The sequence below is a fragment of the Pan troglodytes genome, chromosome 13, assembly GCF_028858775.2.
Source record: "Pan troglodytes isolate AG18354 chromosome 13, NHGRI_mPanTro3-v2.0_pri, whole genome shotgun sequence".
Classification (NCBI taxonomy): domain Eukaryota; kingdom Metazoa; phylum Chordata; class Mammalia; order Primates; family Hominidae; genus Pan; species Pan troglodytes.
The window spans coordinates 59588277-59608520 of NC_072411.2; the positions used below are offsets into that span (position 1 = coordinate 59588277).

General features: G+C 36.8%; 1 protein-coding gene across 3 annotated transcripts in view; it reads right to left on the reverse strand.

The window, feature by feature from the left end:
• The window catches only part of ACVR1C (activin A receptor type 1C), a 95365-nt gene that overhangs the window by 46843 nt on the left and 28278 nt on the right, over nt 1-20244 (reverse strand). For all 3 annotated transcript variants that reach the window (XM_525945.8, XM_054679880.1, XM_009443518.5), the window contains exon 2: nt 6762-6992. In XM_525945.8, the coding sequence (XP_525945.2) occupies nt 6762-6992 (231 nt within the window). The remainder of the gene's footprint in view (nt 1-6761; nt 6993-20244) is intronic.

The following is a 20244-nucleotide window of genomic DNA, read 5'->3' on the forward strand; positions in this document are numbered from 1 at the left end:
TTGTATATGGTATGACACTGTGGTACAGTCTTGTTTTCTTCCAGATGGATAGATAATTATGCCAGCATCATTTCAAAAATAAACTATCTTAGAATTTCCATTTTTGCCAAGTTACACTTTAGATGTCCACAGAAACCCTTCTTGCTACAGCACACATAAAAATGCTGAATAAAATATCAATAATTTTTTTCTATTTTATGATAAAGCTGGTGCGAAAATAAATGAATTACTCGACAGCCAAGAATAAAGTACAAATCCAGAGAGGGGATTGAGCACTGTGGCTGCCTTGATCCTGGAAGCATCTGCCAGCTCTTGGTGGTGAAGTGCTCAGTTTACCACACTGTATCACGAGGCTGGGAAATAAAATATGGTTCACGAAACAGTGAAAGGTCAGATCAGCGATTCTTGCATAAATCAGACAACTAAGAATGGCACTGCCATGAAAACAAAACAAGACAACAAAATAAAAAGTTCTACAGAGACAGATAGGGTATATGCTTGTGTGTCTCAAGCCCAACTTTGGGTAAAGCAGAAAAAAGACAAAAAAACAATCTGAGAGTTCCTCACTACAAGTGTGTATCCCTTACAGGCAGGCTTAGAGTCAGAATTCACTCTATTACTTTGGCCCCAAAAACCTAATCAAAACACTGAATGGTTTTGGGTTGGTAACACCCCCCAAGCAGCTGGCAGAAGCTAATATACATCTTCTCTGGAGGAACAAATTTTAAATACAGGCTTCAAAAGTTTCCTTCAGATAAGGTTTCCCAAGACCATGAGCTCACAATAAAATAAATCATTAAAATACACAAGGAAAGAAGTCACCAAGAATATGAATCAGCAGAATCAAAAACAGCAGAACCAAACCCAGAGAGACTATAGATATTGAAATCATCAAAGATTCAAAACTTAGAAAATATGAAAAAAAGGGTTTAAGAGACATGTTGAATAGAGACAGAAGGCCGAAATTACATGAAATCAGGAAGGAATTGTGAGGAGAATTGAGGGGGACTGATTAGGGGGCTTACAGACAGAAACCACTGTAAGGATACACACCTACTAGGGGGAAACGGGAGGGGAGTCATGAGCTCTAGTCAGGAGAAAAATTTTGTCACACACACAAAAAATAAAACAAAGGCCCAACCATAACAAATAGGATCTAAGTACAGAAGACAGGACCAGCTGAAGCATGAGACTGTTACTGCACTTACATCAAGTCAGCTACCCAGAAATGACCCCACCATCTGGGGTGACTGATGAAAGAGCCAGAGAGGCAAGGATCCACTTGGCTTTCAGGTGAAACTGTAAAGGGAAGTCCGAGATTTTGTCCAACCTCTTCTGGTCACCTCCCGACCTTTCTTCTACTGTGTAGTACATGAACATGATGCAGACTATCAAGTACTGTAGAAATATCACACTGTCTACTTTTCAGAGTACATTTCTATATTTCCTGTTTTGTGATCACTTTGAAATTGACAAATCCCTACAGGCAGAGGGGGAGATGTCAATCACACCACTGATGACACAGAAACAGTGGAGTTGTTGGCACTAGCTTCATCATCCAGTGCTCAGCCTGAAAGTCCGCAACTTTTTCAAATAAAAAGGTTTGCATCTGGCCAGGTACAGTGGCTCATGCCTGTAATCCCAGCACTTTGGGAAGCTGAAGCAGGAAGACTGCTTGAGGCCATGAGTTTAAGATAAGCCTGTGCAACATTGTAGGACCCCATCTCAAAAAAATAATTTTTTTTTTGAAATTAGCCAGATGTGGTGGCATGTGCCTGTAGTCCCACCTACTCAAGAAGCTAAGGTAGAAAGATCGCTTGAGCCCAGGAGTTCAAGGCTGCAGTGAGCCATGGAGCAAGACACTGCCTTAAAAAATTTTTTTTAAATTAAAAACAAGCTTAAGTTCAATTAAATGTTCCATAGCATTTCTTGTAGACATTAATTAGTGGCCAGACAATACGTATCTTCCCTATTATAGATAACATTTGAAAACCAATTAATGCAATCCATCATATGAACAGACTAAAAAAGAAAAATCACATGATAATCTCAATAAACTCATGAAGCTACTTTTTAAAAATTTAATATCCATTCATGATTTTAAAGAGAAACTTTCACCAAACTAGGAATACAAGTAAATTCCCTCAACTGATAACAGGCATCTACAAAAAAACCCACAGTTAACATCATACTTAAGGGTAAAAGAATGAATGCACTCCTCCTAGAATCAGGAAAAAGGCAAGGATCTTCACTCTCACCACTCCTATTCATCATTATATTGGCTGTCCCATCCAGTGCAAAAACGCAAGGAAAAGAAGTAAAATTCTGTATCTTCTATATATCAGAACAGAAGATATACATTGGTCTATATTCATTGATAAGATGATTATGTATGCAGAAAATGCCAAAGAATCTAGAAAAAAGCTACTAGAACTAATATAAGCTATTTTCTTTTCTTTCTTCCTTTCTTTTTTTCTGAAATAGTGTCTCACTCTGTCACCCAGACTGGAGTGCAGTGTGGCACGATCTCAGATCACTGCAACCTCTGCCTCCTGGGTTCCAGCAATTCTCCCGCCTCAGCCTCCCAAGTAGCTGGGACTACAGGCGTGTACTAATTTTTAGTAGAAATGGGGTTTCACCATGTTGGCCAGGCTGGTCTCATACTCCCAACCTCAAGTGATCTGCCCACCTTAGCCTCCCAAAGTGCTGGGACTACAGGCATGAGCCACTGCACCCAGCCTATAAGTTATTTTCACAAGCTTTCAGGATATCATAAATAAAATAAGAGGAAAATTACTTTTATTATCATATACTAGCAATTAACATTTAGAAATTGAGATATTAAAAATACCATTCACACTAGCATCAAAAACATGCACTAGAGATAAAGTCAACAAAATATTTATAAGACCTGTTCTCTGATAACTACAAAGCACTGCTAAGAGTAACTGGAGAACTAAATAGGTGAAGAAAAAAAAATACTATGTTCATGGATTAAAAGTTCAATATTGTGAACATGATTATTCTCTGCAAATTAATCTATATATTCAGCTCAGTTTAATCAAAATCTCAGCGTGTGTTTTTGTAGAAATTGTCAAGTGGATTATAAAATTTAAATAAAAATGCAAAGGACTTATAATAGGCAAATCAATTTGGAAAAACAAAGTTGGAGAATTCACAAAACCTGATTTCAATACTTACTATAAAACTACAATAATCAAAACAGTTTGACGATAGTATAAGGCATATAGAACAACTGAACAAAAGAAAGAGACCAGAAATATACCCACATATATAAAGTTACTTTATTTTCAACCAAAGTGCCACCATAACTCAATGAGTAAAGAATAGACTTTCAATAAATGATGCTAGAAGAACTTCAAATCCATATGGAAAAAATAAAACTCCACCTTAACCTCACATAATAACACAAATTAAGTTGAAACTGAATGCAAAGATTGAAACTAATTGTAAAAACTGAAATATTAAAACTTCTGGAAGAAAACATAAAAACACATATGAATTTTGGGTAGACAAAAACTCACGACATGAAACTAGTCAACTATCATAATTTTTTTAAAAAGATAAATCAGACTTCATCAAAATTTCAACCTTGTGCTCTGTAAAAAATACCTTCAAGAAAACAAAATGGCAAACCACAGAATGGAAGAAAATAGTCACAATTTATCTATCTGATAAAGGACTTGTATTCAGAACATATAAAGAACTCTTCCAATTCAACCAGAAGAAGATTAAAAAAAAAACCCCGCCTCCTGGGTTCACGTCATTCTCCTGCCTCAGCCTTCCGAGTAGCTGGGACTACAGGCACCCACCACCATGCCCGGCTAATTTTTTTTGTATTTTTAGTAGAGATGGGGTTTCACCAGGTTAGCCAGGATGGTCTCGATCTCCTGACTTTGTGATCCACCCATCTTGGCCTCCCAAAGTGCTGGGATTACAGGCGTGAGCCACCGCACCTGGCCAAAAAAACTCAATTTTTAATAAACACTCAAATAGATACTTTATAGAGGAAGATACATAAATGATGACCAATATGCATATGAAAAATAATTTAACATTATTAATTATTGGGAAATGCAAATTAAAACCACAATAAAATACCAATACAAAAACCACTTGAATGACTAAAATTAAAAAGACTGATTATACCAAGTGTTGGCAAGAATATGTACTAACTGAAACTATCACACATTTCTGTTAGGGATATAAAATATTATAAGCAGTCTGAAAACTATTTGGGAGACTATGAAGTTACGCATATACTTATCATGTGACCCTGCAATTCCACTCAGGTATTTTCAAAGAGAAATAAAAGCACATATCCAAAGACTTGTACGTGAATGCTCATAACAGCTTTGCGAATAACAGCCCCACATGGAAACAATCTGAATGCACGTCAATGGATGAATGGATTTTTTAAAATTGTAATATATCCATAGAATGGGACATTATTCAGCAATAAAAGGAGTAAACTACTGATAAACCCAGCAACATGAATGAATCTCAAAAACATTATGCTGACTGAAGAAAGCCAGTTCCTCCCCCTCTTAAAAATGTTTCATAGTGACTCCTTTCATGGGAAACTCTAGGAAAAATAAATCCCATCTATAATGATAGAAAATAGATCAGTGGTCTAGCCCTGGTGGAAGTGGGACTGAGAATATTTTGAGGTAATGGAGATGTGGTGGTGGTTACATGGGCATATGTATGTGTCTAAACTCATCAAACTACATAGTTAAAATGTGTGCATTTTAAATGATAAAGGTTTGAGATTATGAATATGCTAATTACCCAGATCTAATCACCTGCTGTCCTCCCACTGTTCATCACACATATTCTCGATAAAGAAACTATTTTTTTGTAAATAAATAAATAAATAATAAAACGTGTGCATTTTATTATACCTAAATTAGACCTTAATACAGTTGATTTTTGAAAAAGAAAGACTGGTTACTGATTAACTTAAGGGTAGAACATATAGACCTCTCAGTACTTTGGTAGAGCTTACAGTTGGGCTGGGAAGGACCTACATTCTAGCTGCATTAGGTATGTTTGATTTGCCCAGTTGCATATGAGACATCTTGCCCTCTAATACCTTTTGTTATAGTCAAAGAATGTAGTCTTGAGGATCATTCACTATTGGGAAGATACATTACAAGTCACTGCCACAGCTAAAGAGGAGACTCTCCTTTTTACTCCTAAAATCCTTTGTATTTGGCTATGGAGAAGACCATTAAACACAAGGAGACTTCACTTTAAGGTGTCTCTGGTGCACAGATAAACTGGGGGATAAAATATAAGGAAACAAGTGCCCATAATAGATCCCAGATCACCACTAAAGCAAGGAAGTCTATGGCATCTGAGATAGAATAAGTGTGGTCTAAAATCCACGACTGCAAGTAGCGTTCAGGGATGAAATATGCCAAGTATAACTTTTGAGGTTGCAATATACATGATAATGCCTTACAACAGTGTTTCCAAGGTTGGGACAAGTACTGGTGCTGGTACATGGAATTACTTTAAGAGTTTTTTTCTGAGATGAATTGGGATGGCAAACAAACATGATATTACATAACACTGAGTCATATTATGATTCCTTCTCTTATTCTCTTAGTTTTTTTGGATTTTGTAAGAAAAAGTCTCCTTTCCTGCTAATATGTATTTTACACTTCTTCTCTCTTTTAAAAAAGAGAAAATGCAAAATACCTAACTGAAATGCAGGAGCATTGTTTGTTTGTTTACATAGTTATCTTCTATTTAGGGCAAGTACACTGGTTTTTAATTGGTGGTAGTGATATTATATTTTATAAAATAAATGTTTTTCAATTAAAAGGTGGTTAGTTTATTTAAAAAAATAGGTAAAAAGTACTTTAGTGGTATACTGATATGATGACATATGAACACCTGAGATTGGATAACATTGCCTTAAAATGTTAATTTGTAAGGAAATATATGTATCTCTGTATAGATACATCTGTATTGATAATCATTAAATTATTGTTATATTAAAAATCTTAAAGAAATTCAATAGCAGGACTATTTTCACATCATAAACTAGTTTTAAATTCAGAATTACATGTCCCTTAATGTGTCCCAAAGTTTCAGATCCCAGGTTCCTGATAAAGGGCCAGATCAGGATTTTTAGCTTCTTATAAATTGGGATAAAGCACTGTATAATATGACGAAAGGCAGAAATATATCTGAACAATGATGAAGGGTCGAATTCCATTCTGCCTCTATCTCTCTGGGGTGTGCTCTCACTTGAATGTGGGTAGATGAAGAAGATATGCAGAGGATATCCCTGAAAAAAAGATTCTGTCCCCAGAAAAGTTGGCAATCTGCTATTTTTAGTTATGCTCTTTTTCTTCTCAGTATATATCTCAATGTCTTTTACACATGATCTTAGCCGAAAGGCCAAGAAGCAATCTCAATTTCTTTTTAAAAACTCCATAAAAATTTACATTTGACTTTAGGTTCATTAATCATTTCAAAAATACAATTCAAGTGGACAAATTTCTTCAAAATTGTTATGTTATTGTCAATGTTTTGACAATGATGTGCAATTTTTTAAAAACTCAACCTCAGCTAGACTCTAGAGAATTTTACCAGCCAAAATCAAAAAGAGAACTGTAAAACAGATTTTCTTATTTAAAGAAACATAAGACAGTTTGATTCCTACCATTCTTATAGTTTCCCAAGAGTAAAATTAAATTCGGAATGAACTAAGATAAACCCCTTACCTGTTGGAAGGTGCAGTGTTATGTTGTTGCAAAAATCTGTGAAGCAGCATTCTGTTTTGGTAACATTGTTGGAACTATGACAGAAGACTTGAGCATTCAGTTCTGGAAGGGAGACACAGGATTTGATCACCTGCTCTTTTCCATTGGTTAGCATGACTGATGCCCAACATGCTCCTTCTGTTTGGCAGGTAAAGTTTGAAGAATCACACAAAAGACATACACACTTCAGTCCTGGAAAGAGTAAGGCAAAAAGATTTAAAATACAAAAGACATCATGCTACTTTATTTGATAATACCTGGGAATATAAATTCAATCTTAATGAAAATGGAAAAAGGGTTTAAATAAAAACACTTGCTAAACACATGCTAAGCTCTTACTCCCTCTCCATCATATATTTCACTAAACATCCTGTCCAATTATCATTTACTTTTGCTAATATTTTTGTGATTTATTCCAGTTGCTACTATATTTAAAGCATTTGCCTCATCCATGCTCTAAATACCCCCATATTAAGTTCAACCAGCTCATTCCTAAATCAATAGCTCCTAGGAAATGCTAGGAAACAGTATCACAGCAACCAAGGGGAGCTGTCCAGCAACACTCATAGAACATTAAAGTGGGGTTATGGCAGCTGTGTAACCAAACAATTCAGTGTGTTCTGTTCATTTGCCCTCCTTCCTTTAAACTTTTAAGCAAATGTGCTAAATGCAAAGCTAACCATAGATATTTATGTCTCTAAAAAAATAGTTGTGACACTTTATATTTATTTTCTGTGACACTTTAACACAATTGTTATTGTCGTAGTTCCTTTAAGGCATTGGTGAGCCACTATATTTCCCCTCCTCACTAAAGAACGTATACTAGAATGAATCATTTGAACAGACACCATGACCTTCAGGTAATTTTCTTTAATGCACACATCTAGTCCATAAAGTAAGGCAAATCAATAATAGAATTTAGAATATCTATACCAATACAACTGTGAAAAATTACACTTTGTTAAACTAATCTGTTCACTGTCTACACCTCCCCAACATTCTCCACTTACTACACACACACACACACACAAACACATTCACCACTAACTCACATGTCCAAAGTGGTGCCTATTTATGTTTTGATGTAAAACATTTGTCAGCATGAAGCGCCTAGTGGTTGAGTTATTTATTCAAATTTCATCTAATATATTGTTTCTAAATAGTATAATACTAAATAAGCTTTGTATTATTGTTTTAAAATTCTTTAAATTTCAATAGCTTTAGGAGTACAAGTTGTTTTGGGTTACATGGGTGAACTGTATAATGGTGAAGTCTCAGCTTTCAGTATACCCATCACCCAAATGGTGTACATTGTACTCAATAGATAATTTTTCATTCCTAACCTCCCTCCCACCCTCCCCCACCTCCTGAGTCTCCAATATCCTTTACGTCTCTCTGTAAGCCTTTGCATACTCATAGCTTAGCTCCCTTTTATTAGTGAAGACATGCAGTATTTTATTTTCTGTTTTTGAGTTACTTCACTTAGGATAATGGCCTCCAGTTCCATCAAAAGTCGCTGCAAGAGACTATTTCATTCTTTTTTATGGCTGAGTTGTATTCTATGGTATATATGCCACACATATATACACAAATACATACACAAACACACACACCATATATATATATAATATATATATATATATACGTGTGTGTGTGTGTGTGTATATATATGTACATGCTCATACACACACACCACATTTTGTATTCATTTTTTGTATTCATTTATCGGTTGATGGGCACTTAAATTGATGCCATATCTTTGCAATTGTGAACTGTGCTGAAATAAACATACACCTGCAGGTATCTTTTTGACACCCAATTGTGGGATTGCTGGATCAAATGGTAGTTCCATATTTAGTTCTTTGAGAACTCTCCATACTGTTTTCCATAGACACTGTAATAATGTAAGTTCCCATCAGCAGGGTATAAGCATTTGCTTTTCACCATATCCACACCAAACATCTATTGTTTTTTGACTTTTTAATGGTGACCATTCTGGCTGGGGTAAGCTGGTATCGCACTGTGATTTTAATTTGCATTTCCCTGCTGATTAGTGATGTTGAACATTTTTTCACATATTTGTTAGCCATTTGTATGTCTTCTTTTGAGAAGTGTTTGTTCGTGTCATTTGCCCACTTTTTAATGGGATTATTTGCTTTTCTCTTGCTGATTCTCTTGAGTTCCTTGTAGATTCTGGATATATCCTTTTTTGGATGTATACTTTGCAAATATTTTCTCCCATTCTGTAGGTTATCTGTTTATTCTGTTAATTATTTCTTTGGTTGTGCAGAGATATAGATGACACAAACAAATGGAAAAACATCCCATGCTCATAGATTGGAAGAATCAATATTGTGAAAATGACCATGCTGCTCAAAGCAATCTACAGATTCAGTGCAATTCCTATCAAAATACAACATTTTTCACAGAATTAGAAAAAATATCCTAAAATTTTTATGGAATCAAAAAAGAATCTGAATAGCCAAAGTAATCCTAAGCAAAAAGCACAAATCTGGAGGCATCACATTACCCAACTTCAAATTATACTATAAATATAGGGCTACAGTAACCAAAACGGCATGGTACTGGTATAAAAGTAGACACATAGACCAATGAAACAGATTAGAGAATCCAGAAATAAAGCTACATACTTACAACCAACTGATCTCCGACAAAGCACACAAAAACTGACACTGGGGAAAGGATACTCTATTCAATAAATGGTTCTTGGAAAAGTGGATAGCTACACATAGAAAAATGAAACTGGATCCCCCTCTCACATTATACAAAAATTAACTCAAGATGAATTAAAGACTTAACTCAAAGCCCTAAAACCAGGAAAATTCTAGAAGAAAACCTACAAACTATTCTCAACATTCCCTAGGTAAAAAATTTATGACTAAGACCCCAAAAGCAAATGCAACAAAAACAAAAATAAATAAATGTATTATTAATGTAATGAACTTTTCGTTAAATCACAACTGCCCTCCCATAACTATCTAAATGTTCAAATTTTTACCATATAATCTTTGTTAGTAAAACTAAAGTCTTTAAATTGCTAATCGCTCAAATTGGAGTTGCTTTTGTAGTACTTGTAAAATATTTGATACACAAATGACAACTTTTACTTAACTTCAAATACCGATATGGGAGCAAAAATGGGTACTATTCCTATATAACTGAATATTTAAGAAAGAACAAATTCTATATCAATCATATAGAAATTATTCTCTTCTATCAATAATTTTTCTTAACTGATGAAGCATCATTTCTAGAAACATTTTTATTACTGGTATCCTAAGGGAAATACAATCCTAAAATAAAATACTGTTTTGTTATCAACATTGACCCAAGCATAACAGCTCACTTTCCTATTTATTCTAGTGGTGACCAACATTAATAAATATACTTTTTCATCAATATTTATGTGATACAGAAGAACCATATATTCTAACTTGATTGGGATTCTGTAGAGCTATATAGATAAAATCTAGTGCTTTAGAACATGTTTCAAGGCACTTTCCTTGCAAAAAGAGAAGTCATATCATGGGCAAGCATTCATCTAGGTTACTACTGACAATGAAATCTTTCTAGTATTCTCCAGTTCCAATCTTACAAATCTGATTATACTAGCTTTGTAATCTTAGGCATTACTTCGTCTCCTGTACCTCCATTTTCTTATATGAAAGGCAGGACTAATAATAATATATCTCCTCATAGTGTTGTGGAGAATAAATTAGTTAACCTATATAAAGCCCTTAGACCAATGTCTGGCACATAGGAAATACTATATAAAGACTTAGGGACTATCTCTCCTACTACTGAAGGGGGTAAAGTCAGTTGCCTTATGCAAACAAGCGAAACAATCAAAATGTATTTGTAATCCATAAAGGAATAGCCAAATGAACTAGGGTGCAGAGACCATTTAAAAGGCATAATAAAGAAATGCATCTCTTTCCGCTGTGTCAAGAGTGATTTGACTGCTCTCCTTCTTTTAATGACCCAGACTAGATTCTAGACGGTCACACAGCAGGTAGTATCTGGTGATGGTCCAGCCAAAGAATTCGGGAAAAGACAAAGATCTCAGCCCTCACTCTGTCACTAACTTGCTGATTGACTTTGGAGAAGACATTTAACCTTACAGAGCCTCAGTGTTGTCCTCTGAAAATAGAAAATGAACAGCATAGGGAAAGTGGGTCCAAAAATCTTAAACTCTTACATAACACCAATATTTTATGACCCTACTTATTTACACCTTATGGAAATCTACAATTACAAAATAGGAAAACTCATTTAATGTTAAGAAACTTGCTGCACTATGGTTATTCTTCACTTGCATATTTTAAGGGGCTAAAGGCAGGAAAAAGAGTAACTCTTCTGACACACAATCTCAAACCATTTGTCACTAGACATTTCATCAGAATCTCCTTGGACGCTCTATTTCCAAGAAAAGCTTAGCAACTGACACAACTAACTAAGGAATATGAATCCACAGAGTGAAGACAATCATAAAGCACTCAACAATTAAATATATGTTAGTTTCACATGCATTCGTCATCTCATATAATCCCACTGCAACTGTGGGAGTTAGTTGTCACTATCTCCATTTCATACATAACAAAATGAGGCTCAAAAAGACAAAGTGACTGACTTACGTAACAGTCTCTGGACTACTCAAGCAATGGTACCTTTCATGAGTAAGTTGCCATAAAGAAATGGGTAGGTGAACAATTCTCCCACCCCACAAATTTCTAGCAATTGTGAATAAAATAGAATTCTAGTACAGCAGAAAGAAGCTGATAACTAATTAACAACTGAAAACTAGGATTCTGATCTGTATTATTCTAATAGCCTTTAAAACACAGTTGGTATTTTTGAAACGAATTCTACCTACCTATTTTCTGAGGGGACATGCAGTCAAATAAAATTCAATATCATGTGCCTTGCATCTAAAATAAATAATCTCACCTTACAGCTTTATCTAAATTCTGTATTAAGTAAGGCTCTGAGTACATAATCTGATACTTTCTCTTTGAAGCACTACTGGCTCCTTATAAAAATTATTACATAATAGTTCTTACCAAGGATTTATGCGGATACTCACTGAATGTTTCACAAGCTATAAAAATTTACTCTGGTTAAAAGTAAAAGGTACAAATCTTAAGAATAATATAGACATAGGTGATATAGTTAAGACAGAAAGTGACACCTTACTTTAAATCTTGCACGATGAAAAACACTGGCAAAATTGAGGATTTGTTAATGATAATGGCTTCAAACATCTGCTACATGTTCCCATTTATTCCAGTTCAACTGGCAGTATGATAGGACTGACAGCGAACAAACAGCAAACTAAATAGGACCTAAGATGAATAAGTAACATACGACATACTCAGCCTCTCATATTTCATTTCCCACCAGTCCACTATATCACTGCATTTGACATATAATTCAACTATATTTATATTAATCATCCTCAACATAGAACCTTTGTGCTGCCAATTACAATATAAGTTGCCATTAGTGATTAGACATGATTTCATATTTTGTCTCTTTCAAAAAAAACTGATGTTCATTGAGTCAATTATACTACAATATTCTGTGACAGAACAAATCTGGTTGTTAGTAGGCAGTAGTCTTGTCTCATGTTTATTTTATACTTTCCCATTACAATGTATTTGAGTCCTATGGAAAGGGACAGCAAATGAGGTTGAAGAAGGAAAACAATTACCCATAATAAGGAGGTTTATTAGATTTTTCACCACAAGGAAGATTGTACTTTGCTTTTGTCTCCTCCTACCCCTTTAATTATCCCCTTTTATCCACTCTTTGCCAATTCGTCTCTAAAAGGCAAGACATCTGTTACCCACAAGACATCTGTTACCCACATCAACTAAAGGATGTGCACATTCCTAACCAACCAGAAAATAAATATTCATCCATATTTACATGTGATGGCTAGCACACCCTGGTGTCCAGAAATATAAAAACCATCTGACTACAAAAAAGAACCAAATTTGTTGATCCGCATTTATGTGCTATTCTTATTAGAAAGCCAAATATTTATTTGGCAAATATTAGGTGTTTTGAATTAGACAGTATTCTCAATATGTTGGTTACATATTACTACGTTTCCTTTGTTTGGAGTCTATATGCTAAAATTAACCAGTGCTTAACATAAACATCTGACATAAACTCTTTCTTCTTTTCCAGACATTAGTTTATTCAATTTCTCTAGTTTTAGACCAGGCTATGAAACACAAAATATTTTTTTAATTCAGAAAACTGTCTCAGATTTGACCTGCTGAATATGTAATCTTTTCATCATTTGCAGGCTTCTGAGTTAACAAAGGGAACAATTCAAGCTTTTCAGTGTGCTGAATATGAAAAGTACAGCAGCAGGAAAGAAGCCAGGAAAACTAGCACTAGCAAATCTGAAGGAAAGCCAGACAGGGTCAAAGGAAATAGGGGAAAGATCTAGCTTCCTTTTCTATTCCTTGTCAAAATTTTATTTTCTTGTCATGTGGTCATTTCAAAGCATTTGCCTTTCTTAACAGTAAGGAAAAACAGAAAAAAGAAAGAAAGAAAGTAGCATTAATAAAATATGGGCAATATAAATGCAAACTTTTTTGGCCAAATGAGCTTTCAATAAAGATTCAGCTGGTAGAAATACTACTTCTCAGGCTGCAACCAAAAAAATTCAGAACTCCACAAATAAGGGAAAACACCCATCACAAAGAAAAACTGTTCCTTTGCATAAAGTAGCAATTACGTTCCCTGTTAAAGAAGGCCTCACCCTTAGAGCTGAGAAGGAATGAAACCACCCTACCAACAGAGATTCTGTCCAGGAGAACTGCTTAAACTTCCAGCTGTAGGGCTCAATTTAGTTAGAATTCAGCATATTGTAAATTATTAGTACTAACCATTTGGAATTTTCTCAGTCCAAAGGCAACACTGACTGACACTGGAGGTTTTAGCTCACCTGACCACCAGCCACCTGAGACTTTAGACATGTTCCCCAATCTCTCCAGATCTTATCTTCCTCACCTGTAAAATGAGGCGGTCAAGAAGCAGGCTAGAAGACTTCTAAAGACCCCTCCAGGTCTATAGTCCTCTGCTACTCTGAACTTGTGTCACAATTCTCGATATAAGTGACTTAAGGATTACCTATGATAGATGAAAAGAGAGAGTTGGGGTTGGGTATGTGAACAGGATAGGTCTGTGCCCCCAAATTCACACCCTGCTATTTCAGTGGGTGAGAGAATTCTACTGGTTTATAAATCAACAAAACATCTCTAATTAATATTAAAAATTGTTTATCCTGTACTATATGTATTACATGATAATTGAACGTTCTTTCCAATATCAGCATGAAATTTGGGGGCGATGGGGGAAAAGTGATAGAGGCCTGAAAATGTTCATAGCCTCTCTGAGTTATGTGAGACATCCAGAGACTGTTGATGAGTCCCTCAATCTTAGCGTCCACAGGATTACAGAAATAGTATGCAAGACCAAAAGCGACTCAAAATAGCACCACACTTCAGCAATCTGAATAGTCTACATTCTACTAAGTAGATATTAAAATGTTTCCCAATAATATTTCAATGGCTGACAGCAATTAGAGCTTAAAACTGGCTAGAAGAGTGTTATTTATTTACTTACTGCCTCAAAATTTTGAATACATATGGAAAGGACACGTATGATGGCACAATGTCATAAAGCTTTTAGTGCAATTTAAAAACTTAACAGGAAAATTTTGAATACATATGGAAAGGACACGTATGATGGCACAATGTCATAAAGCTTTTAGTGCAATTTAAAAACTTAACAGGAAAATTTCTCAGTTTAGCATTTCTGCTTATCAGCGTGGTGATTAACTGAAATTTTCACCTTTCAAAGAAAGCTTTTTCCAGAAATACCATTAATAACCTTAGCTGCTAAGCTCCTCCAGTGTGGGACAATTATTAATCAACCATAAAGGGATACAACATAATCAAAATGGCTCACGACAAAATTATTTGTGTGGATTCTCTTAAAACATCCCTTTGAAAGGATGAAAATGCAGGATTCTTAGATAGGAAGATGGCAGTCTTCTCCTTCCTGCCTTTGGAAGGCAAGGCATGAGTGGGCAACAGGCTAGCAGGGGTAGCAGTTGGTGATAACTGCTCTTGGGTACATAGCAGTGTCTCCAAGGCTGAATCTTTGTTTCCTTAGGGAGGATACAGACTACCTGGAGTCCTCTGGCCCAGTTTAGACTTTGCAGCCATGTAGGGGGAAAAAACAGACCCTATTTGAAGTGTCAAAGAAAAGAGTATTCCCAATCACAGGACACATTTCCTCTGCTAATCACATATAATCCTTAATTTGAAAGGTTATTTTCTTACCCTGGCAGCCTAAATGGTTCCACATCAAACTGTTCCCCAGTAATTGGGGTTTCTTAATCTATTGTCTCCTGCTTAGGAGAATATTGGTGTTTAATGGATTCCAATTACATTTAGAATAAAGCAAAATCCACAATCATTATCATGACCTGATAGGCTAATAGTCTGGGTTCTTCCCACTCCTCCAACCTCATCTCTCATAACTCAGCCTTCCGGAGCACTGGTCTCCTTTTCACAGCTGTGATATAACAAGTTTCCCACCTCATGGCCTTTGCTCTTCTTGTTCCCTTTGCCTGTAGTATTCTCCCCTTTCTTCTCATTCTCCAGGTCTCAGCTCAAATGTCACCACCTCAGAGAAATCTTCAGTGACTCCCCTTGCTCAAGGATCTGCTCCCCATCCTTCCTGCTATGTATCACAATCTGTAATTCGCTTTTTAATTGTATTAGACCCACTAGAATGAAAACTTCATGAGGGCAGGGCCCTTCTCCTGTTTTATCTACCATCACATCCCAACGTTTAGAATAGGGTCTGGCAGTGCGGTAAAATCCAATAAAGATGTACTGAATTACAAATTGTAGAAAACTGCAAAGTACAGAAGAAATTTTTGTCCATGCTATTTATCTCTTGGATGAATTTTAAAGTTTCTTCTCAATTTGAAAGAGGTTTTTATAAAGATATAGAACAGAATAGAATAGAAATAGATATAGAAATCCTTTGTCATATGTGTTACATATAGCTTTTCCCACTTTCATATTTATTTGCTTTTTTCCTAACACATTACCTTCATTATTTGGGGGGTGGGGGGCAGAACGATACTTGCCCCTTGACAAAAAGAAGTCAAGTAATACACATAAAGAAGGAAGTAAAATAAAATACATCACTCCTAATCCCATAACCCCCGAACCACTAATGTATACAACCTCTCCAAATATTACTCCGTGGAGTTTTACACTAGATATGCACAGTGATGTTCTCATTAAAATCCAATAACATGATAGACATAAACTGTGTCTATCAATATTTTACTCTGCAATTTATTTTGCTTTAAAGCTTAGAAAATCTCCCATCCAGATATTTTCTAAATAGTCAATATTTTCTTCCAATTTATGATTTGCTTTTTAGACACTTAAATATATATGCAATTTTGATATGGATCATCCAATTCATAGATAACATACAAATCTCCTTGACAGTAGTAAATGAATTACTTTATGGCAAGTCTTTAGATAAGTTTTTAAGATCATTATTTAAAGAGTACTTTACTACATGCCAAACTCTTTGGCAAAGAGTCAAGGCAGGGAGGGAGGGAGAGAGGAGAGAGAAAAGACATGCACTAAAGGAACTTGGCCTTGTAGGTTAAAGGATGTTAGGACAGTGTGGTAAACGGAGTCAGGGACACATGCAGGAGCTGTGAGCTGCGTTGGGACACAGAGGTGGAGCACTACTGAATCCGGCTGGGGCTGCGGGTAAGGGACGGGGCAGGGGCGGGAAGGTTTCTTGGAGGTGAATCTTGAGAAGCACACCTGTTCAGCCTTCCTGCCGTTCGGAGGACGAGTCCCAGCCCATCCTCTCAGTAGTCCTCCAAGACAGTCCAGACAGCACCCACCAGCCTGAGGAAACTGCGGCAGTCCTCCCTCACCAGGCAGTGTGGAAATACCTCCTGCTGCGACGCGGCCCTGCATGTGCATTAACCTGCCCCCACTTTGTCAACGGGTTTGGTAACACTCACTACCCTGATGGAATTCCATTCCCGGTCCCCAGCGCGCTCCCCACCCCAAAAAGGACCTTGGCACCCCGGCCCGCCCCCGGGGAGCTCCCCTTGCCTGGACTTGCAGGTTGGAGCTCGGAGCCCTCCCCCAGAGCTGCGGCCAGGAGCTTCCGCCTCCCCTTCGCCTGATGAATTTGCGAAGGGGCACCGTGCGGTCGCCGGGACGCCCCAGCTTTCCGCTGGACCTTGGCGCAGTGAATTCGGCCCGGACGACAGCTCCCGCGGGGCTCGGCCACCTGCCCGACGGCAGCGCAACCCCCAGGAGACGTTCTCCGACGGCTTCCCGGCGCACCCGGGTACCATCTAGTGGCAGCAGAAGCAGGAGGCAGGCTATTTTTTACAGAATGACCTCCACTCCGGATTAGCATTTCTCAAGCATTTTTAAAACCTGTGTGTCTTTAAAATAATCATAAAATGTCGCACTCTCGATTTTCTGTTATTTGAAATTTTAAAATAAAATGCCTTGTCTAGAAGCAAATCAATGCAGTGATGATTTGATGACGCTTTTTCATTTGGAAATAGTGGCCCTCCACTCGTGAACGCCCTTGAAGATCACCATTCTAGCCCGGGAGGATTTGCTAGACCGGTATTTATTGAGAGAAATCTCTTATTTGAACCAAAAGATTCCACCTATCCAAATATTGCCAGTGAAGTCTTTCTAAATTGTAAGAAGAAATGAGAAACTGATAATTAAGCCCCTAATGTGTATTATAATTTGCATATTCACATAGGTCCTATTGGTCTTATAGCTGTTATATTTATGTTCACATAAAATCATACCTGATAATGGTGGTTACCAGATTTGGAAATTTCACTGACCAGTAAAATTTCAAAAATAATTTGGGGACCCAACCAAGGGTTACACCAAATTTTTGTGTTGTCAAGGAAGAACATTGAAAAAAAAAAAAAAAAAAGCATCCTCTATTACTATGATTTCAAAAAAGAAGTCAATTCACATGATTTAATCATTTCATACTGTATACATATCAAAACAACACATTATACCTCATAAATATATACAATTATGATTTGTTAATTAAAATATTTATTAAAAGAATAAAAATAAAATAGCTCACATTAAAAAAAGAAAAAAGAGCATTATACTACCAATCAAGAAAGTAAAGACATAAATCCCAGAATTAAGGTCTGACTTTACCAAAATCAAGGCTATCTTTTAAAAATTTCAAATGTGGATAAACATAACTGTATTTTATAATGTTACATTTATTTTCTTTTAATAGCTTTTTTTTTTTTTTTTGAGATGGAGTCTCACTCTGTCACCCAGGCTGGAGTGTAGTGGCACAACCTCGGCTCACTGCAATCTCCACCTCCTGGTTTCAAGTGATTCTCCTGCCTCAGCCTTCCGAGTAGCTGGGATTACAGGCGCTCACCACCCACCAGGCTAATTTTGTATTTTTAGTAGAGGCAGGGTTTCCACCATGTTGGCCAGGCTGGTCTTGAACTCCTGACCTCAAATGATCCACCCATCTCGGCCTCCCAAAGTGCTGGGGCTACAGGCGTGAGTCACCTGCCCAGCTTTAACAGTCTTTTTCTAATACAAATTATTAATCTGGGGGTTGACTGCATCAGAAAGTGGAGCTGAGTGTCCAAGCTGTTATTATTCCAACCTATTGTGTGAACAATGAACGGCCATACTCCACATGGAAATGTTGTCTCAGGTGGAAGGGGCAATTTTCTGTAGTGCTATTTTTACTCAATATGGAATATTCTGGAAACTGAAAAAAGCTGAATAGGCCGGTCGCGGTGGCTCAGGCCTGTAATACCAGCACTTTGGGAGGACGAGGCAGGCGGATCACGAAGTCAGGAGATTAAGACCATCCTGGCTAACACAGTGAAACCCCGTCTCCACTAAAAATACCAAAAATTAGCCAGGCGTGGTGGCGGGCGCCTACAGTCCCAGGTACTCTGGAGGCTGAGACAGGAGAATGGCGTGAACCCGAGACGGGGAGCTCGCAGTGGGCCAAGATGGCGCCACTGCACTCCAGCCTGGGCTCAAAAAAAAAACAAAAAACAAAAAAAAAAAAAAAAAAAACCCAGGCTGAATAGTAATAGCCACCCACTCCAAGCTACAGAGAAAGCTAATAATGGCAGACCAGGTGTCTAGCTAACAAGGGACATCTCTGCCCAGGGAACAGGGCTGTTGAGCTTTCCTGGCTCAACAAGCTCACTCTAGATAAGATGTTCACCTGCCAGAAATTCACTTGGCAATGCCTCCATCAGTACTGGAGCACAAATCTTAACACTGTATTTGATCAGCCTGCACACTTTGGTCTATTTTATAGGACTTGGAAGATAGTATGCATTTTTTGAATTAGTACAGTCTTGGGTTCAATATATTGTTTGTCAAATCTATGATTTCCTTGATGATTAACTCTGGATCAAGAATACACCATACACTTTAAATATTGTTTCCATAGGAAATGATTACCAATTATAATCAACTCCTGAAGGATACTATTTCCAGCAATATCTTGCAGTGATAAGCAGGGATTACTACTCTGTAGCATGGAGAGGTGAACCTGTGTAAAGAAAAAACACCACAGGATCCCTAATCCAGTCCAGGCCATTTAGGGAACAAGTTAGGAGACTTGGGGTTCTAATCCTAGTTCTAGTAATATGGCCTCTGGGCCTCATGTGTTCAACTGATCTGTTTAAGAAAGAATTCAATTAGATGATCTCTAATGTGCCTTTCAGTTGTAACGTTCTATAACCCCAAAAGCACAAGGCATCAATGGCCACCATCCAGTATCAGAAAGAGCAATAGGAGTGACAGCATACCCAGAAAACCAAGTTGTTGCCCTAGAATCACAGTTAAGGAAGAAAACTGTTCAGGAGAATCATGTATTCTTATAAAGACTGACATGAATAATCAGAGTTCATATTTTGGAGGTCTGTTAAGTCACTGAAATCTAGTTTTGTGTTTTCAGTCTCTATTAAAGTAGAGAAGATAGCAACCAAATGAGAAAAGAGCAGAGTTCAGTGATGAAAGGAGGACATGGCATACTCAATCTATTTGGGAAATATGCCATGAAATACAAAAAATTAACGACAAAAAACATTAAGTTCCAAACTAAAAGCTAAGAAAGCTCTGACTTCTTAAAAGGAAACAATTAAAAGTAACCAGTAAGTAATAAACAATTAATAGTCATATTACACAGTTACAAGATTGAAGAGATAGAAAAAGACAGAACTATCTGTCTCAAGTTTAGAATGAAAGTAGCAAAGAAAATTGAAAAGGTAAAGTCCTCAAGGGTTCTCAGGGGCTCACTTGTC